The 26,993-nt window shown below is 40.4% G+C and overlaps 1 protein-coding gene across 4 annotated transcripts in view; it reads right to left on the bottom strand.

Moving 5' to 3' along the window:
* Positions 1-24,476, bottom strand: part of stk11ip (serine/threonine kinase 11 interacting protein) — a 32,152-nt gene extending 7,676 nt beyond the window's left edge. Inside the window, exons 1-23 of one of the 4 annotated variants that reach the window (XM_084713483.1) lie at positions 24,315-24,476; positions 23,975-24,042; positions 22,622-22,824; positions 22,190-22,264; positions 21,955-22,050; positions 21,720-21,827; positions 21,318-21,389; positions 21,085-21,214; positions 19,622-19,725; positions 19,419-19,508; positions 19,070-19,111; positions 18,604-18,771; positions 18,375-18,456; positions 17,700-18,212; positions 17,392-17,615; positions 17,034-17,144; positions 14,860-15,097; positions 11,573-11,730; positions 11,240-11,489; positions 8,339-8,448; positions 6,895-6,956; positions 6,549-6,646; positions 4,144-4,284 (exon numbers count right to left, since the gene is read on the bottom strand). In XM_084713483.1, coding sequence (XP_084569609.1) covers positions 6,562-6,646; positions 6,895-6,956; positions 8,339-8,448; positions 11,240-11,489; positions 11,573-11,730; positions 14,860-15,097; positions 17,034-17,144; positions 17,392-17,615; positions 17,700-18,212; positions 18,375-18,456; positions 18,604-18,771; positions 19,070-19,111; positions 19,419-19,508; positions 19,622-19,725; positions 21,085-21,214; positions 21,318-21,389; positions 21,720-21,827; positions 21,955-22,050; positions 22,190-22,264; positions 22,622-22,824; positions 23,975-24,041 — 2,988 coding nt within the window. In that variant the 5' untranslated portion in view covers position 24,042; positions 24,315-24,476 and the 3' untranslated portion in view covers positions 4,144-4,284; positions 6,549-6,561. Of the gene's footprint in view, positions 1-4,105; positions 4,288-6,548; positions 6,647-6,894; positions 6,957-8,338; positions 8,449-11,239; positions 11,490-11,572; positions 11,731-14,859; positions 15,098-17,033; positions 17,145-17,391; positions 17,616-17,699; positions 18,213-18,374; positions 18,457-18,603; positions 18,772-19,069; positions 19,112-19,418; positions 19,509-19,621; positions 19,726-21,084; positions 21,215-21,317; positions 21,390-21,719; positions 21,828-21,954; positions 22,051-22,189; positions 22,265-22,621; positions 22,825-23,974; positions 24,043-24,314 lie in introns of those variants that run through there. The other 3 variants (XM_084713481.1, XM_084713479.1, XM_084713480.1) reach the window with 3 other exon arrangements.
* Between the last annotated feature and the right edge of the window lie 2,517 nt (positions 24,477-26,993).

Genomic DNA, 26,993 nt, shown 5'->3' with positions numbered 1-26,993 from the left:
ATTTGTCTGCAAAAACATTTTTCCTATTTAATAAAATAATCAGTGCATCAGAGTTTAATTTTGTCTTAACAAAACACAGCCCTGTGATGACTGTTCCAGACTACAATACAGGAACTATCTGATCAAAGAATAAGTAAACAAGACAGGGAGTCTCACCAAGCATTCAATGCCAACTTTTGGCTCATTTGACAGTTTCCGAAGCCCAGGGCTACGAAACATTTCGCTCAGTAGTCAGAGAGTATTGGGGCTTATATTAGATGGGAACATGACTAAACATGCACCCTGTAACAGGGGTCATAAGCAGACATTTCTTCTTCAGTTCACCACTGCACAAACTAACTATTTTCATATTAATGCCCTGAAGAGAGTTGGTCCACACATGTTGTATGCACCGTAAGAATTTAAAGGGATAGTCTGGACTTTCTGAGTTGGCATTGCATGAGGTACTTATCCACAGTCGGTGTATTAGCTACAGTAGATTGCGGTCGACACGCTCACAGATTGGAGACGCAGCAGGAGTTTGAGTGTAGGAAGCTAAGCAATGTACTGCTGTGGACAAGATCAGCAGCAAGGCATATTTTAACCTCCAAAAAGTCATATATATGTGTTAGTTTAAGTGTTAACTATATTTTGAATATTTTCACTGCTTTACACAACAATTCGGAGTAGAACTGCTGGTCCTTTGTGTCAAAAGGAGCAGGAAAGCGTTGTGGAGGAAAGGGACGTCATGGTCGGCCTACTATAAGTGGAAGAAAATGGATGAACAACTATCAACTATCAGAACAGCGTGCGTGTAAACTGCAGGAATACTGTCCTGGCCGAGACTGGTCATAAAACAAAAAGCTTTTATAACGTCAGCTGCTTCCACCTTTCAGAGTACACAACACACCATCAGTCACAAACATTGTTGCTGTTGGATGAAAAAGGTAACGTTCTTGCCCTGTTCTCCGTCATCTTTCTGCTGTTTTTAAATTAAAAAAACGTCAGATTTAATCAGATTCATTTCTGTTTTTTAGTCTTGTAATATTTCCCTTTTGAAAGTTAAATGTTCAGTAAAAAAAAAGCCAATTTCAGTCTGGCTCAAAATATTTTGGACAAAAATGACAGACGGCTCCACCGCCTTCATGAAAAACTGTCACATTGTTGGCGGAACATTTGCACATGCTGAGGAGAAACAGCGGGTGTCAGACTAACGACAAGATCAAATAATGTGTTAACGTGGACAGTTTCAGTGAGGTGCCATCCAAGAGCGCAATCACGAGTAAGCAAAGGCGACGGGCCGAGCGTGTTAAGAGCCGGACTCTGGTTGGTGCTCTGGTCTGTGTCTTGTTTCAGTCCAAGACTCTTTGGCTGCCTCCGACACCAACACAATGCCCCTGATGATTTTCACATGAAATCCAATACAATACCACTGTTTGATATATTGGACAGCTCAGACGAGACAGTGTGAAATAGGTTAAGATTAGATTTTCCATTTCCGAGCAACAGCTAAAGCAGCATTTCAACCCAAACCACACTATCAACACGTCGGGGTAATGGACCTATCAGTCAAATCTCCTTTAACACAAATTGAGTCCAACAACGAAAACTGACAAATTCCTCTATGTGAGAGAAAACGACCAGCCAACAAAAACAGAAGATCAGTAACAGGGTCTTTCTTTTTGTCTCTTTTGGCTGCACATCCCAGAAGTCTCATGTTATCTCTCATGTTTCAATAAAGTTGTATCAGACTCGGTTAGTTTCTCAGCTCCAGAAAACTGTCCCAGTTATAACCACATCCTTTCTTTCTCTGTCTCTCTCTGTTCCAGCCAGCGACTCCTTCGTCATTCCAGTTGCGGTTTTTCGACTTTGTCCACATGATTGGAGCCAGCTTGGACGATAGACAGGGTTTGTTATGGTTAAGCTTTTCCGTGCTTCTTCAAACAGCTGTTTTTGGGTTAATTTGGCATCAGGAAAAGGTTTGCCATGATAGCGACTTAGTTATTGTCTTCAAGGAATATAAACATCATAAACTTTATGTGTACTTATTTGGCGCCTAAACACTGATTTCTACAACAAGAACATCAGATTTTCATGCTTCTTTTTTAAGATGCACCTGGAAGGTTACAACAAACCATTATTTTCAATTGTCTGTTCGTTCTTGGACAATCTCCGTGGTCTTCCTGAAAACAATCTGGAATCATTTTCAGCCATGAAGAACACAAAAACGCACTAAATGAGCTGTTTATGAAATTAGACAGAAGGAAAAAAATTCTCAGAGGACTTAAAAGAAAAAGAGAGAAAAGATATGAAAGAAAAAGCAAAATATGTGTTGGAAAATGCATCTTGCAGCAAACTGAAAAAAAGCGAGACTGTCGTGAGATGGTTGATTACTCTCAGTGAATTCAAGCATCAAATTTTACTGTCTAATGTAATACTAATTATGATAATAATTGATTTTATTTTATTCAAAATTATATAAACTCATAGCGCTTAATCCATCATAACTAGGGACGTGCAATTCAAGTAACATCACATGAGAGAAAGTGCTGCTGGACTGAATATCATCACGGCTGTGAGCAGCCGCAGGCCGCAGGCAGTCTGTCAAAGGTAATGCTTAGCAGATAATTGCTTTTAAACTACAGCTCTACAAGTGCCATTTATCAGTTAACGGTTATAACTGACAACAGATTATGATCATTTTGTTTATTTACTCATTTTTTGCCTCTCCTACAAAAAATAGTTCTGCCACTGCACTGTTGCTAAGCAACACAAACAATTTCCTGCATACTAAAGTTAGCTTGCTGGGTACTTTGTGTGGGTCTACGCGTTACTGCAGTAGGGCTCCCCAGCTTAGTTGTCTGGATGGCTCAATGAAACTGCCTCAAGGCTGTCTTCAGCTCAGACATCTTTAGAGACTGAATGTCCATGTTTATTTTCTGATTTTTGTTCAAGACTGCATGAAAAGTTGGGTCTCTCTCCTCTTCTACATGGACTCTGGTGTAGTTTGCTTGTCGTCTGACAGCACTGACGGCAATGAAAAGTCGTGAAAATACCCCAAACATAGCATTCACTTTAACTGACATTGATTTATGTAGGTGGCTTAAGTACGTTTTGCTGCTGACTTTGTCCACAGCAGCACATTGCTTAGTTTCCACACTGATCCTCCTGTCAATCAGAAAGTGATTTGTGCCTACACAGTCTTGTCTTTCGGTGGATGCTAAATGATGCATCATATGTATTTTTTACTATTTCAAGCCAAATTTCCAGAGGCAAGAACATCACAAAATGACACTTTTTATGTGCTTCCAAAAATATTTCCTTGATTGTGTTTGAGCGAAAGCTGGACAGAAACAGAGTTGTGGAAAAAGTGGGACTGCGCTTCTAATCAGCATGTCTGTTTTTTTTCCCCTTACGTTCAGTATCTTGTGCCCTCAAACTGATAATATGAAACAGTAATTACTAAAAAAAAATACCTCCAAACATTCTCTATTACAAATTTACCTAAGATATGGAATTATATGTATTGGAACTGAGCAGCAACAATGCTTTTCTTACATATGCCAAGATGTTTTCCTGTTTTCTCCGCACGTTTAGGGGCTGGCTATTGTCAAATTCATTTTCCATATTTTTCCAGACATTCCAGGCCCGAGCAGGAGCCCCCTCTAATAAAAGGTTTTCCTCTCAGCCGCTAGTCCTCCCCTCGCAGACAAGTTGGTCTGGGCAGGATGTACTCAAGTCTGTGTGAACCCAATACAGGGGGGGACGGGGGCAGAAATTTGCGTCACATAGCACACATATGGTATAGTATTAGTTTGTGAGGGGAGTAGGTTGGGTTTCTGTGGTACGATGCCTGCGAGAGGAACATGTTGTTCCAATACCTGCCTCAGGGATTCAGCAGCACAGCTCTTTTTCACATCTAAATTAGTCTGTGGTTTATTTTGCGGCATCTTCCCTCAAAGCACCCCGAGGAAAGCGTGAAACCAGTGTAACCAGTAAGTACAGAGAGAGCAGGGTCAGTGAGTTTCTCTCTTGAGAAAATAAAAACTTCCCTTTATGTGTTTTTCCATACGTTAAACACAAACCACTTTCCACTTTGCTTCTATTTGGCAGCCTTTCCTCTTACCTGTCAAGAGGCCAAAGAACCTTTTGCAACGTAAGCTGTCCCTGACGAGTAGTGTGTAGGCCACGCCCCCGTCTCCGAACTCCATGTGGATGCTCTGAGACCCAAGCCCCACCTCCAGGTAGCTCAGCTCCATGATAGGGTGGCTGTCCCTCTTCTGCAGCCAATTGGAGAGCTGGCCTCTGCTGGGAGGAAAAGGACGGTTAGGCATCAAAAAGAGCAGAAAATGTGCTGTCATGATCAGACGGATTAAACTGTTTACTTGATCTCTGACACTCTGAGGTGTGACTGCCAGAACAACAATTTAAAATGTGTTTGTTAAAGCCAGAGTTTACTCGGTACAATCCCAGTAATAACTCATGTAATACCCCATTCTTCATGGCTGAAGATCTAAAGGTCAGAATAATAGTTTCTTGCACAGTGCCTAAAACAAGAGGAGCCACAGCAACTTTTCAAAGCCATCGCAGCGTGGGCTCATGTCTGAGGGAAATCGATCTTGTTTTGGTGAGAGAGGAGAAGCTTTTCATCCGTCTGACGGAGGAGAGGAAGGATAACAAAGGGGGCTCAGACGACCAGGAGGAGAAAAGACTCCGCAGACACTCTGCGAGGTCAATGTGTTCTCAAGATGTGACCCAGAAACCTGGGCAGGCAGGCAGGTTATGCAATATAATCCACATCCTAAACGGAGGGTGTGGAGCGAAACACCAGCGTCAGAAGTCCTAATTGTTAACTGCAGTGTGGCGCCCTCTTTTGAATCGCTGTCCACACCAGCAGGATTTGATTACTCTTTTGATAAATTGGAATGTCTTGCGTCAATATCTCACTGATTTAGCTTTACACATCCAAGTTATCTTCACGAGTCCCACATAAACTTAAGCATTCATTTATTTCATCTTTTTTTTTTTGATTACTTTTTAATTATATCCAAAACCTTTCATGGTCAAGGTCCACCTGCTCTTGGTGACACATAGAAGTTGCTTGACATCATATTATTGTCAATGTTCCACTTCATTTAATTCTGTTTAATCTGTATATGTGGCACATATGGTATTGCGTGTCTGTTTGTCCTCAGTTTTTCCCCCAATCAAGGGTAATTTGTGGAGGTTTTCCTTCTATGGATGAGAGCAACTCAAGGTTTGTTCCACAGAACCATCTCAGAAGTCGTCCTTAGAAGCTGTTTGGAAAGGGGCAGGCACTGTCTATCACATCTAACACAGGCTAACTTCAACCAATCAGATCAAACTCTTGCTGAAGAGTGAAAACATCTGCTGTCCTTTGCTCTTCTTCAAGGAAGCAATACTCTCCAGTTCTGATATAAATGATGCTAACACAGTAGCAGCCTCTGACAATTTCTGAATGTGGGCTGTATTAGACGACTAAATTGAAAAGGGAATTGAATAATTTAGCGTACTTTTTTCTGCACATTTTCTTTTTCCTTGCAAAAAATTGCATACTGTTATATAAACATATATGTGATTAATGTAAAAATACTGCAAGATGCAAACAGCTACGCAGTGTAAGCAGGGCTCAACACTTTTAAAAGTGGTTGCCAGTGACCAGCTTTTGATTACCGAAACTGCAAATATGGTTGTTGTTGTTTTTAGCTACTTTATATTTTGAGTAATTAAGATATTATGCAATTGTCAGCTTAAAATTGAATGTTCATGAGCCCATCAGTGGGTGTGGCAGCTCTTTCAGCCTCCACCTCATTATGTGGTTGAGCTGCCCACTCCTGTTGAGTTCCAGTGCTTGTCTCGTCCTGTGGCTCTCGAGGACGTGCTCCCTTGAACTAGTGAGTCTGATGTGCGACTTATTGACGTGTGTGATTTACTCTCTTTGCAGTATAAATTGCTGTCCAGCTCAAAGATGCCAGGATAATTCATCAACCAAGGCGTGTCATCATCACAAAGAATTTGTGATTTTTCGCATCCAGACTCCAGACAGATTTTACTTCTGCTTCTGTTTTTTCTCATTGGAAAGTGTTAAGGTTACAACAGCAAAGTTGTTCTCCTGTGTCCTTCTTCATTGTTTACATGTGCTCCACCATGAAATCACGCAAGTTCACATTCTTCATGAAATCATCCAAGATTGTGCTCCTTCTGGCACGACAATCTTCATAATATCCCGTGATGTGTGTTGTGCCATTATTTTCAAAACTCTGAGTGAGTGGGTGTTTGAGATCAGAGAGAAGAGAATCTGTAAAGTTTCTCCTGATGTGTGTATTGCAGCCAGATTTTTAAACTCCTCCAGCGTGCGGCCAGCCTTAGTCGAACTTTTCACCCCCCTGTCAAACAACTCAATTTGGAGCGCACATTTTGCTGTCCCTATTTTTTAGATGTTAAAAAGGCAACCAGAGGGCAGGAATTGGTTGTCAATTTCTCAAAAAGGTGGTGAGCAATTTAAAATGAATCAAGTTCTAGTAATCCTGTTAAGTTGCTGTACTCACTGGGTTTCTGATGTCACTTCCAGGAAATAAATTCGCTGATTGGACACCACCAGCACAGAGGGAATCTCCCCTGGCTCCCCAAATTTGACAGCTGACATCTGAAGGCACACAGAACAAAGGAAACATGACATAAAGCATAATAATGAGCATCGTCAGGCTATAAATTCAATATTGAACTATTAACGACACTTTTTCTCAAGCTCTGCAGGGGATTTAAATCAAACCTCTAGACCAAAGTCTTGCTTAATTTCCTCCAAAACAAAACAAGGAGTAAAAGCACATGTGAACCAGCGAGCAGCCCCTGTCACTGGATAAATAAACAGAACTAAGATGAATGGAGCGGGACCTCCTGTTTCCAGCTGTGGTGTGCTCGGCCCTGTTCCGCTCTTTGCTCCTCGTCCAGGTGTCCTACGGAGAAAAGCATTAGCCTGCTGATTTGAAGAGCTCCCAGGATGCATTGCATATTAAAAAGGTCTTAGAGAACGCTGAGGGACAGCGGGACTCGTCAAAGAAGCTACGAAAGAAGAAGAAGAGGATGATCGGGGGTTGAATGGGCTCCCGGGAGGTTTACTGACTGCGTTCATCTTGGCTGACTGAGATGAAACCGCAGCTGAAGTGTTGTAGGTCTTAAAGCTGTCACCACAAATTAAGCTGGAGTCTTTGGGCCAACAGGGAGATATGTTAGAGAACTCTTTAAAACCGCAATCACAAAAGAAACAATAACAGCAACATAAAAACATTACACTGCTAAATTTGAGCAATCAGTCACAAGATGCTGTCACAAAAAAAAAAATTTTGCTTAAACAGCAGAGTCTGGTAATAATACAGTTTCCTGCCTTAATATTAGCTCCAGTAAAGATTTAAAGACCCTAAGAACCTGTTTTCTCAATTTGCTTTTTACTGTGTGTGATGGAGTCTGACATGAATACAATATTTTCTGCCAAAGCCAGAAGAGTGTTGGTTATTTCACATGAAAGGTTTCAGAATTTGCTGGTTTAATAAGACTTATATTGTCAAAACTGATCAAACCACAGACACAGAGCCCTGAATTTTGAGTGTTAAGCATAAGCATAAAGACTCTAAACAGATGATAACAGTTAGCTGTGCTCTGTCAGAAGCTGCTAACCCTCTATTTTTATGGGTGTTTATATTGTTTGTTAGAAGATCATCATTTTATTAGAAGCCCATTCACTGGTTACATCTGTTGTTAAAAACAGACACTTATTTTATTAGAAAGTTTTAACTCGGGTCGTTGAATCTGGGAGAGTCAAACTGAATAAAAAAAAGTTAAATGCAACACTGTGTTCTAATCTTGATTCTTTTCCAATTGTGAAGACTAATTAAGTGGAGAAAAAATGCATTGTTTTACACATTTAAACAACTAACTCTCCAGGTCAGACATAGGAAATGTAAACATTCGGCTCCTTAGCACTTTTTTCATGTGCAGCCCTTCTAAAAAATGTAATTGGATACGCCTGGTGTGAAGAAATCCAAGTTTTTTAAGTCCAGACGAAATGGCATTTCAAAAGCAGCCATGTTTGAACTGGACAGTTGAATAATTTGACAAACACAGCAGTCCACTTCTATGTTTCGGTATAGCCGTTTTCACATGTGATGTGCATCGTATCGAGTACACATAAACCACACTTGTGGCCACTTTTTCAAGTGAAGCTGGAAAAGATTTGCTGACTCGATACACAGCATTCACACTAATGAAACAAACTAGACTTTGGGGTCAAGTTTACTCAAATCTGGGCCCCGGTCCCTGATGTGAAAGCCTCCCATCATACCTTGAGGAAAGAGTGAAGCTCCTCTTCCTCCTCGAAGACCTCCACATCCAGGAAAAGCTGTAGCCGATGGTCTACCGCCTCATAGTCCTTAGACAGGAGGTCCAAATCATCTACAGACACATCCACAGTTGGTCAAAGTGAATACATCTTGTTTTTTTTTTAGCATTTAATACTTTATTTAATCCCTCAAAATGATATCTTGCACTAAAAAGCTGACATATTTTTGGTTTTCTTGCAACCTAGGCCAGACTGTAGAATTAGCCAATAACCCTTTTGCAGAAAGGGATTAAAGAGCAATAAATGCAGCAATGGAAGCATTATGAGCATTGATGAATGGTTACAGCTATGCAAAAATGACAGGGCTCGGACCTTCAGGGGCCAAAACAAACCCAACGTCTTTCATTTGAGGAGAGCGCAAACAGAGATCAGATTAAAAAAGCCTTTGAACCTTCAGACAGTGTTCCTCGTAGAGGTGGAAGACAAAGCACGTCTTCAGGGCCTCTGCCCCACAACAATGGGCGCACTGTGTCACCAAAAAAAGACACTATATTCAGTGTCAGTGCTTTAGGATGAGTTTGTTGTCTCCAGTGTGAGACTGTGGTTTCAGAGGGACAGATTACATGGTATTGGCAGTGCGACTACAGCATTATAAAAAAAAAAGAGAACAGATACAGAAAGCTATTATTACGACTTCAGCCCTCCCTCTCTTCGGCTTTCATTCCTCTCCCATCACTTCAAGTAATGATTCCAATCTGTCTTGTTGCACATGTGGTTCATCTAAAAATGGCAGACATATGTGGGAGAAATCGGATGCTGTCGCAGAGATACAGGGCGAAGGATTTCTGTACCACACAGTATCCACAAAATTCAAACACTTCCCATCTCTGTTCACTTTCAATTAAGACATGAATGTATCTTTAGAAGAGGCAATGAAGCTGACGTAAACAGTTTATACCGCACGCCACAGTCGATGCGTTTTACAATGACCATCTGAGCTGCAGAATTCACATCAAGTAATAAGATACCATTTATATTTTACTGCCGTTTGGGCTCTCCTCCAATAAACCTCTATCCCTGCCAACTTCACAATGTTATTTTGGATGTAAAAAGTATATGGCAGACAAGATTTGTCTACTGATTGAATTCTTTAACTGTTTCAGTTGGCGGCTTGTCGGTTCCAGCTTCTAAAATAAGAGGATTTGCTGCTTTCCTGTGTAATTCACAGCTGGTGGGATGCAAATGAAAGGTGGAATATGGCTCCATAAGCATTGCTCTGAAAATTTAGCAAATTTCCAGAGTAGTGCTTTTATTTTGAAGCACAATTTCATTTTTGCAAGCTGCAGGCCTACTTACATGTCATGCTGCAAAAATAGTTTAAGTAGACTGAATTAGAAGGAACTTCTACTGCAATTAGAGATGCACCGATTGCAATTTCCTAGGCCAATTCTGAATTTATAAGACGTCTGAACTGCTGATTCTGATTTTCCTTCTTTAAATTGACAGCATACACAGTCATTTTTGCAGGTGACAGGTAACTTCTCTCACATTTTCTTGCCCTCTCTACTTGTGTACTCTTCTCTGTTTCTCCCTATCTTCTTTCCCTCACTCGTCTTTTTATCCTGTTAGTGGCAGCACATCTCACGCATGGCTGCAGCAACTCTTCATCTAGAGATTCAGCGTTTCGCCCGTTTTTTCAGCGTGGTTCGTGCGGTTCTGAGCAAAAACAGAAAATTATCTATTGATTGTCATAATGACATCATACGAGCAACATGTCACCGTTCAATACAGTTTCAATGTCTGTATCTTGAGAGTATTGTCACAGAGACATGAAATAAAATTGGGTAAATGTCTGAATCTGTCTAAATGACAGGTACATTTAAGGGCAGCACAATAGTTAACACCGTCTCCTCACAGTAAGAAGGACGTGGGTATGAATCCACTCACAGGCAGAACAGACAAATGGAAAAATACTGATCTGTGTTAAGATGGTCTGTGTGTGGGCCATGACCTGATGACGGCTGGTTCCCTCTACATGCATGTACCTGTGTGTGACAGCTACCTCGCTGAACTGCTGCGCCTGTGGTGCCCATACAAGCAGTGTTTCTGTTGCGGGGCAACTGCTGAATGCCTTAACTTTCTACATTGAGTTTGCAGAAGAGATCTGAAGAGAAGAAAAGAGCTGCAAACACAAGGCAATCAGTGATTTTACAACTCGTACAGAGAGAGGAGGAGGGAGGGAGGGACAGAGAGAAAAGAGACAAAGAACAAGAAAGGGTTTTTTCGTACAGATTTATACAATAAAACTGTTGTAAAATAGGTCATATTGCTGATATAATGTCAGTAGGACTACTTCACTGTGTATTTTTGCTGAGAACTGCACGTGTCACATGGAAAAAAATAGGCGAAACTCCAACTCTCTAGATGAAGTGTGGCTGCAGCCATGCAGGACATGCACGTGAGCAGCACTGCTCCAGCAAGCGGTGCGGCCACTCTAACTTGTTATTATGTGTGCCGAAATAAAAGCCAAAAGGTAACACCATGTACACCCATTGCACAACCATGTAGTGTGAAATGGCTGTAAAAAAAACCCTGAGGCTCGACCAGTTTGGTCTAGTTTATCTGCAGACCTAAAAAAAAATGTTTCTGCAGGGCTCACCAAGTTAAATTTAATACTTTGTAAAACATTTTAAATCACATCAAATGCAATTTAATACCTGGAATTACAATGGAAAATAATGGAACAGTACAGCCAAAAATTATTAATAATTATATTACATTTTTTTCGGTACTTCCCAGCAGAACACAACAGTAACTCTCTATGTTATAGTTCATTGGATGGATAATTTAAGTATGGTAAATACTTCAGACCCTGAGAACAGTGCTGACAGAGCACAAACCTACCATTCGAGGTGGATCTTCCTGTGGGCTGGGCTTGGACATCAGGTGGTGTAGCCTCTGCAGAGTAGTGGTAGCTCCCAGCCAGATCCTCTTTACTTTGGCAGCCTGTGTTGTAGGAGAGGCTGGAGGTGTCGCCCGGACCCTCCCCGATGAAGAAGGAGCTTCCCTGGGCAGTGACGAAGGTGGGATCTTCTGTTGTGGCAGTAGCTTGAAGGATGGGACTGCTGCTGATGCTGGCATCTGTGTAGTCATCCTGGATGAAACACGAACATGATGAGAAATAACTGACAGACAAAAGGGGACAACAGACAGGAGAGAGTGCGTTACTGTTCAGACCTTAGTCACACTCCGAGTACTGTGGGTCACATCGAGATGATCGTCCTCACTGTCCGGCCTCGATGAGTGGCGGATGGGGGTACTGCTGTAGGGAGTTGATTGGCCAGCCAGTTGGACCACATGACCGCTCCCGCACTCTGGACAAATATCTAAATTTCCTGAAAGAAACAGAAATATATACAGGAAGTTATTTCCAAAAAGCTACAAATTGGTGATGGTGAAAACATCTCAGTGACTGACAAAGAACAGGAGGTGCTCCCCCTCATGGCCTTAATCAGTTAAAACAACCAAGATAATCAGATTGATCATTTAACATCTCGTCTTTGTACTGCTTTCAATCGAACACGAGTAAAAAAGGATTTACAAATCATTACATCCTGTTTTTATTTAGTTTACATCACAACTTGGAATTGGAGTTGTACAGTGATAAATGGCAAACGTTTGGGAACCAGTGAGGATCAGGTCGAGTGATTCATCAAGCGGGGGACTCATCAAGTACACAGGATATGTTTATAGTGACATTTGTGTGTCACAACATGCTGTTGTATGCATTTGTAAACATACAGAGACACTCTCCCCGTAGTGTATACAGCTCTTGTTGAAACCTTCATGAACACAGGAGGGTGGATGTGGTGATTACACGGCAGAAGGAAACACAGGGACACTATTACATGCACACTAAACACTATGAGTGGACATACAACAGTGGCATGGCAGACATCTGACAAATTTACTTATTATCTTCACTTTCCTTAGCTTATTGTCTGTTTTGTTATTGTCTAGCTGTCTTTATTTATTTTTTTTTAGCATTAGTCAATCTTTACATATTATTCTATTATTATTCTTTCTCCCTCTGTCTGTTTGGGGATTGTGGAGAAATCCAATAAAGTATTTGTAAAATGGTACACATGTAGATAATGCATCTTTTCATTTAATGATAGAAAGTGAAAATGTTAAATCAAGAGCTATACAATGTGTGGAATTTGAAAAAAATGCAAAGGGTTTAGGGTGTATCTGTGTCCATGTCTGCTCAAGAACATGACAGGACAGTTTAAGGACTCTGACAACCAAATGACCTAGAATGCAAGGAGGCAGACAGAAACCATACATGCCTTCACTCCAAATAAGTTTCATATGAGGGAGAAGCATTTTTTTGTATCTGCGGGGGATGTATTTCTGTTACCCACAGGCAAACAGGCAGCTAAGTTCAGACGCGTGCAAGTGAAAAAGGTATTTATTGCAGACTAAGCACACTAACAAAGGAGCAGGGTTCCAAGAAATCCCCAAAGCATCTGTCAAACAAAGCCTGTGCGTGCCCGAGCAGGTCTTAATGTTGGGTTTGGTCAGAGCACTGGGAGGTGGCTGCTGGAGCGAAAGGGTACTATCTGTCTGCAGCTGATTATAGAGGTGGGAACTCAGTGGAGCGGGCTGCTTGGAAATAAAAGAGATGAGATAACTCCTGGGATGCTTCACATGAACCCATCTGTAACCAAAATTTTGTTTTGGGAAAATATGCGGGCTAGCAAAGGGAGCCTGATAGTTGAGGAGGAGTCACAAAGTGCTTTGACGTCAAACGATAAACATTTTCTTTTGCATGATGTGGCAACGTGGCAGGTGAAACAAATAGCCTCCTTTTGTGTCTTTCCTATCCAAACTTTAATTTTCAACAATAGACACAGCTGACAATCATGAAATAAGTGTGAAAGTTCTGTTTTAAGGGAAAAAAAAATAAAAATGCATGTAGTGTTTTATTTTTTAGGATGTGAGGCGGAGTATGACTCATCTGAGACTGTGCGTGACTCAATTAGGGGGATGATTCAGAGTTAAGGCTGTGGTGTGTGTGCGTAGGATTCGTTGACATCTAAGGTTGACAGATGAAGATATAAACTGAAGCCAAACATCTTGTTGCTCTGGCAACTTTTTCACCTATGAGCTGACTTTTTTTTTTTTGCTACTGTCAAATGCAGATTTTATTCTGTTTGAAGATCTGGTGATTTTTTAAACCCCTTTTTTGATTCCCCTTTTTTTTGTGCCTGTGTTCTGTCTTGTATTTGTTGTGTGCTGCTTTGTTTCTCTGTGCATGTAATCTTTGCGAATGTCATTTTAATTTTTTGGGTGACTTTAAGGGTAACTTTCCATGTTTCTGTATCTAAGTGACTAATGGGGACAACAATTTTTGAGGCTGTTCCAGTACTGATCCAGACCACTGCAGCCCAGCCACAGAAAACAGGCTGCAACGTCATATTTATGGGAAATTGTGCCCCGTCAAAGTATATCCACTAAAAGCATTTTTTTCAGCCACTGTTATTTTAAGAGTGTGACAACATTATGGAACGAATCACTGCACAGAAAGACCTTTTTTTAAAGAGGAAGATAGGTTTTGTTTTTCCAGAGACAGACGATTTACTGTTCTCGTCAAACTAACCAAACTCCATTTACAGAAACAGTAATTTTGACGCTGTCATCTTTATTCAAACCGGACAGAAACAAAATAAATCTCACCAGAAACATCTTGGCTCGTCTTTCCACTGTTACAACAATCACCCGCTCCGGTTTGGTTGAAATAAACCCCAAATTCACTGAGGTAAATGTGAAAATATGAAGAGGACGGGGTGTACAGCCAGAATATTTTCACATCTAACAAGGTGAATTAAGGGTTTATTTCAACCAAACCAGAGAAGGTGATGGCTGGAACAGTGGCGAGACGAGCCAAGATGTTTTTGTTGGGTTTTTATTTTATTTCAGTTGAGTTTGAATTAAGTGTATTTTACATTAATAAAATTACTGTTCCTCTAAATTGAGTCTGGTTAGTTTGGCGAGAACAATAAAACAGCTGTTTCTGGTTTAACAAAAAGAATCTTATTCTTTTAAAATGGTCTATCTCTGAAGTGATCCTTTCCACAATGTTGTCAGACACTTTGATGGGTGCAATTTCCCCTAAGGATTACATTACAGGCCTTTCACAGCTGATGGCTGCAGCAGTTTTGCTCAGCACTGGACCAATTTTAAAAATTGTTGTCTCCTTTAGTCACTTATACACAAACACATGGGACAATAGGGTCGAGGTTGAAAAATAAGTTACTCTTCAACATCTCACCATGCCTATAGATGTAATTTAGTTGAAAATTTAGTTTTTTTGCTGATCAGTAGGTACTGACCCCACCAAATAAACATAAAGGAAAACAAAAAAGGAAATTAAAATTTACAGATAGCTTTCATAAATTTGAAATTAACACAACAATAAGTATTTAAGAGATACAAGTCAATTTCACTTTCATCACTCTCACCTTTGCCATCATCATTGCACTCTGTCGGCTCCTCTTGCTCCTGCTCTTCCTCATCGTCTCGTAGCATTGCAGCCCCTCTCCTCTTCGCTCTGCCCCCCGCCTCCTCCTCACTGCCCTCTCTCCGCCGTGTGAACTCCGACCTGCAGCGAAGGCACTGCAGGCGAACACAGCTGGGCCGGAGTTCTGAGTCACGCCGCTGGTTTTCCTTCGCCACGTGTGACAGCATGTCGGTCAGAGCCTAGTCAGCAAAAAGTCACATATTTACATGGCAATAGTTTCTAGACACCGCGAGCAATATTTTAAAAAAGCCTGTTCATGTCATCGACCAAGAAAAGTTGGCGAAGTCAGCTGTCAACAGCTCATCTGTTATGGGACTTTCTTTTTTCATCATCATTTATTTATTTAAATCCTCAGAAAACACACTGAGGGAAGACCCTCATTTTCAATGGGTACAGACGTACAAAAAGAAGGACACAACTGAAATCATCAAGGAAGGTCTGAAGCAACTGCAAATAACAATTAGCAATTTAATCAGAATTGTCTCAGTGGAATTAATGAAGACATCTTCAATTTTTTCTGGAGCAAATTCCAGGTATGCGGGGCACAATAACAGAAAACAGATTTTCATAAAACTTATTTGCATGTTCAAAACTTTGCAGCTGCAAACCAAGAACAATAGGAGCTACACTGAGCTTCTCAAAAAGGCACAAATCAACAGAGCACGAGGATAATTTGACAGGATATATCATCGGGACATAATGTGTGAGTGGTTCTGTAAACACAAGAACAATCTGTCTGACTTCAAGGTGTTTGTTGGGGTTTTATCCTCGTTACTTCAGCTATTCATAAAATATAATTCAAGTCTCTGACTGCTCACCGCAAATCTAAAAAAACAACATCGCATACTGGAACTGGTGTTGGCTTTCTGTGTTAAAATTAAAACTGGCAGAGAATCCACGTTGCACAATGTGACCAAAGTCGTTAACAGGGTAGTAAACATGGTACACAGTGTGCTGCTGCTGCCGACGTCGCGCTTGAAAAACAAAAGGTAACAGCAGAGGGCAGCCTGCGAGCATGACCAGACTTGTAAATAGATGTCCAAAAAGTCAATGTGTGGGTGTTCTCATTCATGTGCATATGCCTTGTACGTATATCAAGCATTTGTGTGTGTGTGTACAGATGAATATCTCTTCATTCTTGTTTGTCCGACAGGAATCAGACACTCCCCTGCCAACAGGGCTCAGGGGTCTGTGTGTATGAATCATGAAAACTGCTTAGGAGTCAAAAAAGGGAGAAGGATGTGAGCAGAGAAAACATGTTTATCAGCTGCTGCAAGATTGCGAGCTGGTTGCTGTAACCGTGCAACATTATTCTGTTGAGGGGTAAAGTTATATTACAACCAGGCCACTGTTCTTCATATATGAGCAGGTACTTAGCTGGCTTGCTAAGAATTCTCGATTCCCCCAACTGGCAGGTATTTTTCACAGGAGAGACCGAGTTACTGCGTGAGAGACTAGATTGTGCTCAAATAATAAAGCTGTTACAAAGAAGTTTTATTCCTTAAAAGCCCAACCAGGGACAAAGACTGCAACTTAGCTATGGCTAGAGGTCATTCATCAAGACACTGCATCCGTTATATTGTTTACTTAATTGTAACAATGTCCACATGTATCGTCCCTGTCAAATACACAAATAAAATGAAATAATTCTGCAGCAGGCAGTCATCAATTTATGACAACCTTTCAATGTACTGCTTCAAAAAACAATGGCTGAGCTCAAGATTATCATAACAGCTTGTTTTCACACTCAAACAGCACACGGGCTTTAATTCCAGTGAAATACTGCTGCGAATTATTGCATTTCTTGTGAAACCCCGTCCGTGCACACTTCTCTGCCTTTACTGGACAGAGAATTGGAATGAATAAACAGAAGCACTTCATCATGGCTAAGGCTCTGCTGTTCCACCCTTCACAAGAACTAAATTGTTCATCAGCCTCTCTCACACACATTAATAACCCGGTCTCTCTCGCATGATAACTCTTGTTAATTTCATTCTTTTTTTATTAGTGTTCTTAGTGGTCTTCTTTATTACTTACTATTACTTCACTTAGTCATTATGTCTACATAACTGATGATTATCTATCTTATCTAAATTTCTGAGCGTGTGTTTTAACCTGCAACGCCTGCTGTGGGTCATCATCAAGCACAACATAGCGCCTCCTCCTTTTCTCCTCGTTGATGTAGTCGAACTGAAGGTCCACGGCTGGAAGCATCTCTTCTGTCTCCTGAGAGGAAGAAAAGAAAGTCTAAATGCCAATTTGTTGAAACATTTTTCAAGTTACCTACGCCTTCATGAATAGAGCTGAGTGATATAATGGAAATTAACATCACAATATCAATGCGGCGTTTCACTGTAGTGCACCTAACCTTATCTATTTTCTCATCCTCTATTTTTTCTTTTGCCTCACTTGCTTAATTCTAAAACTTTTAATTGTATTCCATTTGAATATTCCATTCCCTTCCTCCTCTTACCCCTCGTGTCCAGGTAGCCTCCGTGGTCTCCACCCGAGCCAGGCTGCTGAGCTCCAAGCGGCATCTCTCCCTGCCGTGCTGCATGTCCACCTCCTGCAGGAGACCCTGTTTGATTCTCAGGAACACCTCGCTCCTCCTCCTGCTCGTCCTCTCCGCCTGACCCTCAGCATCTTCTCCCTCTTTGTCAGATAAGACACCCACGAGTAGAGGGAGACAAAGGTCCACTAATGACAGAAAAGAGAGAAAAAGGAGATCAGAGGAGAAAATATTTTGATTCTATTGATGCTTCATCTTTTTGGCTACCCTACCTCCCAGATCCTCCTCTTCTTCTTCCTCCTTAGTGTCTACGCTCCCGCCTCTAGCCGACCTTTGGGACTCTGGACTTGGCTGAGGTGAGTTCACCGCTCCCTGGCTCACCACCGCCCCGTCCACCACGCTGTCCTCCAGGGTGGACTCTGTTAGCTGCGAGCTGTGACCAGGCCAATGCAAGGTCGACTCTGTTTCCTGCTCTGCTTCCAAATCGATGGATGTGTCCACCCTTGGCTCAGATGAGAACAGCGGTGGAGGGAGGACCTCTGGCACTTCTAGGGATGTGGATGGAGACGGTTGATGGCCAGGGCTGACGGATGGACATGGGGTGGCGTTGAGGCCGTTGGAGAGGGGCTGGTGGGGAGGAGTTGGCTGGTTGGTAGTGACAGCAGTGGTGACGGTGGAGGGAGCAGCGCCATCTAGATGATGTTGGTACCTCAGCCAATCCTCACCCAGCTGCTCTCTGAAGCTGGACATGCGCTCGATCTCCTGCTGGTGCGGAAGGACAATGCCTGATGGAGAAATAACAGATTTACATTTATGTTCAACAAAATTAAAAAAAAACTTGGATAAAAGGACAAAAGTCTGCAAGAAAAGATAGATAGGTTTTAGATATTTGGTAGGATGTGACACAAATCTAGAATCACACAGACAGACATGCTTTTAAAACTCACTCTGAGTGGAGGAAAGCAGTCTGGGCTCGTAATCTGTGTCACTGGGCTCAGATATGCTCGCCCTCCGTACTTTCACCTTACTCTGAAACACAAAATGGTTAGAAAGAAGAAAAACTCAGTCTGTTAAATATTCATCAGGCCAGATAGATCAGTGAAATCATGTTGTGAGTGACTTATGAAGAATATGCAGTTATCATACAGGGAATATATACAGCGAGCAATTTCTTACTCTTGATTTCTTCTTTCGAAGATGTGACACTCCCACTTCTGGAACTGACATGCTGTCACTGAGCTCCCCAGCACCACTGGACACTTCCTGGTTAGTGCGTTCTGACTGCACAGCAAATGGAGGTGTAGTCTGTACCTGGCTGATCAGCTGGCCCGGTTTTGGCAAAACCTGCAGAAGAGATTTTTCTAATATTAGACTATTATTAATTCAGAGAAACCAGAAAGACAAAAAATATGCTGTAAAATATGTATTTTCACAATAGCATGATACATCAACATCATCCAAAGACAGACATAAACATAATTCTAACATAATAACCCTCTTTACAAATATTTCTCCAGGAGACCCTAATTATCACTGTACTGTAAAATCTTTCTGTAACATCGTGGACTGTACCTTACAATACTGCACTCATTTACTCATAAACACGTACTATTACATTTATTCATCAAGAAGAGAGACTTACTGATAACTCAGATGAGGACAGCGGGGTACCATCAAGTTTGAGCTAGAGGAAAAAAAAAAGGAACATTGTTATGTGAAAGAAAAACATGACATGCCACATTTGTCTCTACTAATTCTCCCTAAGTTTCCACTTGTGCCTGTTGATAATTTTCAACCCAGTATGGCAGAAGACCACAGGCCATTTGGAGCCTGTCATGTAGAAACACCTTGAAATTCACACATGGTAGATAGAAAGCTGTTCTTCAGCTGTTCTGTTCGTGTAGATAACTCAAGAGTTGCTGTTTTGTGTGTCTAAAACACATGTCTACACAGGACACTTTTTAATGCTTCTAGCAACAATTCTTACTCACTCTAAGGTTTGCAGCTTTTGGCGAGAGATGCCGGACGGTACAGTGGCGGTGGGTCTTCTGGAAGTACAGCGGGTTTCCCTCCAGGTTCAGCTGAAAGAAGACGGTACATATTACAGGCCACTGGTCGCACATATTCCTAAAGAAAATAAGCGTGTCCACTAAATGACAGACTGGGCTCTTTGAGCGTGCATGTGTCGCCTTACTGTGTTGAGGCAGTGCAGCAGGGACAGAGGAGCCAGCTGGGAGTGCTCCAGCAGCAGGTTGTAGGCCAGGTCTAAGTGCTGGAGTGAAGACAACTGCTCAACACCTGCAAATTAAATGTTATTACATTTTAAGACTTCTTAAGACTTTTTAAGGACATCATTTAATTAATTTAAGGCCAATTTTGCAATAAATCTAAACTTACTTAATTTGTCAGTTCAGGTAAGATAAGAATACTTGGTTGAATAAAGTAAAATTTGACAACAACATGCAACAAGCCCCTTAATCTGAAAACAAAAGCCCACTGCTCTGAAAATTCACCCTCTGGACTTTGAGTAAAGTGGCTTCCTGTCTTGCTGCCTGCCAGATCCCATTAACATATTGCTCAATTTAAATGTTATGAACACCTTTCACCTTCTACAAGATGATAAATGATTTCTTACAACTCTTAAACAGAAACTTACTCACCCAGCGATCATACAGCATTAACTGAACTCTGATTAATGTGAAACAGACAAACAAAAGTCCCAGCCCGTAATGGAAATTTCAACGGAGGAAGCCACAGCTGTTGTTGTTAGAGAAGTGAGTATTTCAACTTAGCATGTTTTCTTGATCTCTGATGACATGTCATGGTCATTGCATGATTTATTACAGTAAATATATTACAGATTTCTCCTTTTAGGACCTGTAGCCACCCTGTCTGACAGCACAGCAATGCAGAGAAAAACTCTCTCAGACATGGTATCAATAACATACAGTATAAACAACATACGTGCACAAATACATGGAATAAAAACAAACCTGCGGCTCAAATATTTAATTTGAATCTCATGTTATTCTTCCCTCCCATCCAAACAGACATAATAAACAGGCAGGTGTAAGGTTATCTAATGCCTCGCTTTGTGATGATAAACAATATCCAAGACAAACAGAAAGACTTCCAAAACAGCAGCAGGCGGGGGTCACTCTCTGAGAAAGTCTGCTCGCTCATAACACATTCAAGTGTCGAGTTTATCTGCATGGTGGTTCAGGGTGTCTGCAGGCTTCAACAAGTTTAATTTAGGACTTTTTAAGACAAATTGGAATGCATTTTAATACCTTCTTTAAGTCCATAATGGCAAAAAAGTACATGCACAGTTTGTATTAGTAGTTCTCTGCTCAATATTAGTTTGTAGGAAGGAAAGGAAGAAAGGAAGACTTAAGTTAACGAAACTTAGTAATAATAATGATAACTGAATCACTTTTAAGGCCTTTCAAAATTTTATTTAAGACATTTTATGATATTTTAAAGGACTAAATTTAGAAACCCTGAGATTCCTGTTTTTCCAAGGGTTTTTTTTTCGCTCTCATTGACTCTGTGAAGGGATTGGCTGACTTCTCAGTCTGATTTAATCAGTGACTGATTGTCCGTGTTTAAAAGAACAAGGTAAGACACTATGTGACTGCCTATGTCTGTCTGTTTTACCGTTTATAGTCTCCAGTTCATTATTCCTGAGGTTGAGTGTGAGGAGTTTGGCCCTGGCACTCAGGCCCAGCGTTGGCGCCCTCTGCAGGCAGTTGTAGCCCAGGTTCAAGTGCTCCAGCTCACTCAAGGGCTGCAAGACAGCAACGACACAATCAGGACAAGGGATCACGAGAAAGAAAAGGGATGAACATATGTTTTGAATAAAATCTAATTGTAATTAAACAAATACAAACCTTTAGAAATTCAGCACACTCTTGAATCTTGTTATGGCTTAAATCTAAAGACTTAAGGACGTTCAGTAAACTCTACAAAACAAGAGAAGAGAAGGTTGAATTCAGGTGAAGAAAATGTCAGCTAATACGGGGTTTCTGCAGGTTTCAACAAGTTGAATTGAAGACTTTTTAGGACATTTTAGAGACTTATTTAATAGCATAACTCACTTTAAATCCAACTTAATAAACGTAGTATTAACTTAGTACATAATTCAATCATTTTAAAGACTTGTCAAAAATTTACTGATGACATTTTAAGGCCTAAAATTAAGTAGAAATTTAGACTTGTGAAGTCTTTTTAAGGGCCTGCAGACACCTAGTAATAATTTAGTAATGATGCATCTGCGTGTATGTTGGTCTCACAAGTGACTGGTCAAGGCAGACGATGGAGTTATAGCTAAAGTTGAGGGTGTGCAGTTCCAGCCAAGGCAGTGCAGAGCTCAGGTCACCTCCACACAGGGAGAGCAGCTCCTAAAAAAAAAAAAAAAAACACAGAGAGACATATATCACTCAGGCCTTGACTCTTTTTTTGTAGGCAGACATACCACACATGCACTCAGTGACACTTCCTGACAAATAGACTGCAGACAGACAGTACCTCCAGGGAGCTGAGGCTCTTTGAACATGTGAAGACCTCCAACTGGGAGTAAACCCGTCGCAGTCCCTCTAGACAGTGTGGAGGGATTCGCTTCAGCTGTTAAGGAAAAGACAAAAAGATTAATGTTTCCAGGACAGGACAGGACAGAATGTGGTTTAATTTTGGAAACTGAGGAACAAGCAGGCATGAAATAAAAAAGTCTAAGGAAAAAATGATGTCAGTGATCATACTCTACCTCCAAACACTTCAAAGACTTGAATGGGAAGATTTTCACCACAGACTCAAGTCTGGCGCCTGGAGGGTTGATGAGCTGTGTTTAAAAATTAAGACACACAACATGTCAAAAATAAGAAGTCCAGAAGGGGTGTTAGTAAATAAATAAGGAAGAAACTACCAGGCAAGACATTAAAGAAGGCTGAGGGTACGACAACTCTCAGGAAAGTTAACAAACATTTTTAGCTGTGCAAGTCAAAACTTCCCTCCCGAAGAACACCTGACCAAATATTGGGGGTCATGGCCCCAAAGGAAGGTCTCCTAAAGCTTACAAAAAGGTCAAATGTACACCTGGAAAAAATGTTAAGCCTTTTCCCCATATAGCTGAGATAGACACAAGTAAAAATAGGTCAAGTGGAGACCACCGTGACCTGACCCAGTTTCAGTGGCTCACCTTGAGGGAGATGGTCTTCTGCAGGACGTCAAACAGGAACTGCAGCTGCAGCAGTGAAGCAGTGTCAGCAGGGTGGGAGGGAAGTGCGAGGAACCCATGCTGCTGGCTCCTGGACAGCAAGTACTGTTCAAACAGCCTAGTGAGCTGCTGCAGGCTGGCTGCTGGCAAGGTCAGCGTGCTGCTACCATCCAGAACTATGTCACCTGGAGGTCGGGAGACCCAAATCAGTTAACTCTTAGGGAATGTGGCAGCCAGTTTCAATCCTCAACAAATTGACCTTAAATTTAACAATCAAATTGAATGTTATCTATTGCACATATGGTGGAAAGGCATGTAGGAAAATGAAGTGATAGCTGCTGTGCAGCAGTAAGTCAGGGCGGGGCATTTTGAGGAGGTAGAAGAAGAAAAAGCAAGAAGACAAAAGAGAAATATGTGACAGTCAGTCTGTAGAATTGCCCAAGTATAATTATTTAAAGCTTAAATTCACTTCAACTTCAAAATCATGTATTTATTTGCATCACCTGGGACTAGAACTCTCAACAATAGATGACAAGGACAAAATTCTGATATTTTGTGTACTTCATCTAGACAACACAGGGATAATATGAAATTTATTTCTTAATCTGTCTGTAGTTTATTTTCAAAATTGGTTGCTCCATATATGAGAAACCTTTGTTTCAAGATGCTCTGTTTTTCTTGACTGCAATAGTGTATTTGAGTCTAGAATTAAATTTATTAAAAAAAAAAAAAAAAAAAAAAGGGATATAAGTTTAATTAGTTAATTCTAGTAAAACACTAGTGATGGACTTCCTGCCAGCATGAATGAATGACAGTTTCTGGACCACAATCCGGATTATTAGCCCAGAATGTCAGAAGAGGACGTTTGGCAATGTACTGGACTTATTTGTTAAGATTTGTCTATTTTCATTGATCAGAGGGCCGATTTAACGATAGGAAGAAGACAAAGAAGAAGAAATAAGAATGACAAATATTATCATGTAAAGAAAAAGGTAACAGACAAGAAAGGTTGCAGATAAACACTGTGACTCCTTTTTTCACATGAACAACAAAATCACAGTTATCATAACTTTGGCAAAGCTCAGACTACTTCAATAACAACATCACTTTTAATCTTGAACTGAGTGGAGACATCAACAACAAATCCACTGTGAAGCCATTTCATTCACCTATCACTTGTACAGATCAGATAAATCCATATCTGAGCAGATATCTTTGAGCAACATGCAACCGCTGACAAAAAGCAGTTTGCTATTTCTTTGGTTGAATTTGCGCTGACGTGCAAGTTTGGTTTTCCTTACAGAGTGAGTGTCTGTGTAATAAACTCTGACATACCATCATTTCGGAGGAGAGTGGCCAGGCTCTGAACGAGTGATGACTGGCCACTGTGAGATACAGCCATCCTAAAACATTACAAATAAGGTAGTTAACAAGACTTTTAGCACGACAATATATGAACAAAAAATAAAATAAAACTCCGTCTTTAATAGCTGATATATGACCGTTAGATAACACTGAAACGTGTTAATATAATTCGTGTAGCTGTCAAAGCATTAATAGCAACGTTAGCTAACATTAGCATTCAAAACTGTGCAGGTGCAGCAACTAACGTTAGACGAGCTAATGTAAACTAGCTAACCAATTTCCTGGTTGCTAACAGCTAAAAACGCCCTACCTGCGCAGTGACAGCCAGAAAATTGACAGTTAACATAAAGTCCTGCTTCTTGAAGCCAGTTCTGAAATATTTTTGTCTTTGAACAACGGCGTTTCAGTGGTAATTTGGTGGTTTCATAGTGCAGTCAGTGCCCAGTGATGTTGACATTTTTTTTTGGGTCACATGACGAACTGCCTGAAGTCTGTACGGTGGCCTCGACATACCAAAAAGGATACTCAGCCAAATGTCCAGCAAAAGAAAAAAGAAAGAAATTACTGTATGTTACTTATAATTAGAGCTTCATTATCCTCTGCTTGAAAGAGAATAAAGGAGGAGTTATTTTTGACTATTATTATATATATGTATTTTATCTATATGTATATTATCTGTATATATACTTCTATGCTTTGCTCCAAACTCACAGTTCTTCTGTTTATGCACATTTTTCTTTTGTTCTTTCTTTTGTTCTTTTTTTAATTTCACGGCTCCTAAGTAAAAAGTCAAAGTTTCCCATGCCAATAAAGCCCCTGTAAACTTGGAATTGACTTTGAGTAGAAACTATTTTTTTTATGTATGTATTTTCCACCTCCTGATACAACAAAACTGCTTGACAAAGGCTGTTTCATGTTAGAAAATGTATTTCTATGGTACCCAAGTGAAATTTAAACATTTAGCATTAGCTTACTCTTAAATTCACACTAAACAATCACATTACTGTGCAACTTTTTCATTGCGGGTTGATGGTATTGCTCTGGTATGATTATTATTTCCTTCACAGACATCTGGAAAGGCTGTCAAAAGTGTTTTACTGGTGGGTATTCACAAAATGCAAATAAATAAATTAATAAATAACCAAAATCACAAACTAAAACCTATCAAAAGCAGGTACAAATAAGAAGAAAATGGTAAAAGCTACACCTAACTTAAAAATTTGAAAAAAAAAAAAATGAAAGAGATGGTACTGCTCTTGAGTAATTACTGCAGTTGACCACAGGGTGGCGCACTTTAGCAAGGATAACAGCTAATTCATACACATGACAACATGCATGGAAATTAAACCATCAAATAGAGTCCTCCTTACAACCAACAAAGACAGTGAATCCATTCAATCATTCATACCTTATAAAAGCTGACCATTTGCACAGAACTTGCTGTTGGTGTACATGACAGTATTTTGTTATTTTTTGCAGCCTGAAGCAAATATTAGGTGTATGCTGCAGCCCTATATTTCATATCTTTAATGCATGGACTTAACTGAGGCCAGTACTGTAGCTTCTGTGCTTCCTAGTCTTTCAGATCCAAGCACTAAGGCACAGGCTTCGTGGTAGCTGAGGTTTTTTAATAAATGCCAGCTGTCAAATTTACCAACCTGAGCCTCACACCACATCTGCCTGTTGGCAGATGTTGGGCAAACCATTTCCGAGTCATGGCACCAATAAAAAAAAAAGGGGGGGTATTTTGCACACAGTTAAAAATCATACAGGAATTTAGTGTAATCAACTAAACTTTTCTCAATGAAAGAAACATGATCAGAATTTTAGCAGACTTCCCATCATGCATTATTTGAGAGTTAAAATTTACTTAAGACCCTTTGTTTGAAGCAAAATGTAATAATGCTGTGTGGATACGTTTTGAGATAAATCATGGTTGCTTGTTTACAAAATGATGACAACACTATAAGTTCTATTTTTAAGTTATTATCTACTATTAAGTTCTTTGTCTGAAATGAAGAGCAAACTTCAAAATGTAGATGGAAATCATTTTTTTTGGTAATGTTCATCAGTGAGATTGAACTAAATATCTTAAGCTTAATGAACATGTTTACTCACACACACCTGAATTAATATCACGTGCATTTGGATAGAAAAGTTTAAAAATTACCTCAACTTGTCTTTTCAAATTCAGTTAACTTCATATTTTAAGGTAGCCCGGATGGTAACTTTTAAAAACAAATAGTTTATTTTTACAGTGCATAACTGCAGAGAGTGCAGATTAAACAGATTAAGTTTCATTTCAATTTGTGCTGCAAACAGGAAATGTATTGTTTTAATGTTTCATGTAAGAGAGACGCTTGTGTGACCTGAGGCGTCTATTAGATGCTATTGCTTACTTTAATAAAGGAAAAACAGTAATGTCAGTGTAATGCTGACATCAGCATACAACCCGGCTGAGAGCTTCAGCTCGACACATTAGGAGAGTGGTTTGCAGCAGGTCTTTATTTTGTTTCATTGGGGAATACGTAAGACTGTGGCTCCATAAAACAGATACTCCACAAAGATTTGCATGACCAAATAAAGCAAAAAACTTTCCTAATTTGCACATGCATCACTTGTTGCTAGGCAGCGAACAAACACACTCACATGTAGCACAAAAAACACACGCACACACATAAGCATTTTTCCATTTGGGACCTGTGATGCGAACATTTCCATGTAAGGATTTATGTACTGTAATTTGGTAAACATTTCCATTCAGTGAGATGTTGCACCAGTTTGGTTAACTGTGCACGCATGAGGAGAGCTTGTTTTGACAGTTTTCTTACCCATGTGAACTCTTTCTTGTGCAGTATTGCGTTCAAATAAAAATGCAGCCTTTTAGTTCAGGATATAAACACACAATCCGGCTGTTTAGTGTAACCAGTGTAACTTTGTTTTATGCAGGCCCATTACTCAGATGATAAATTACTTTTAAACCCCCCCT

The sequence above is a fragment of the Lutjanus erythropterus genome, chromosome 24 (assembly GCF_056507025.1).
Source record: "Lutjanus erythropterus isolate fLutEry1 chromosome 24, fLutEry1.hap2, whole genome shotgun sequence".
NCBI lineage: Eukaryota > Metazoa > Chordata > Actinopteri > Lutjaniformes > Lutjanidae > Lutjanus > Lutjanus erythropterus.
This window is presented reverse-complemented; position numbering and strand designations above follow the sequence as displayed.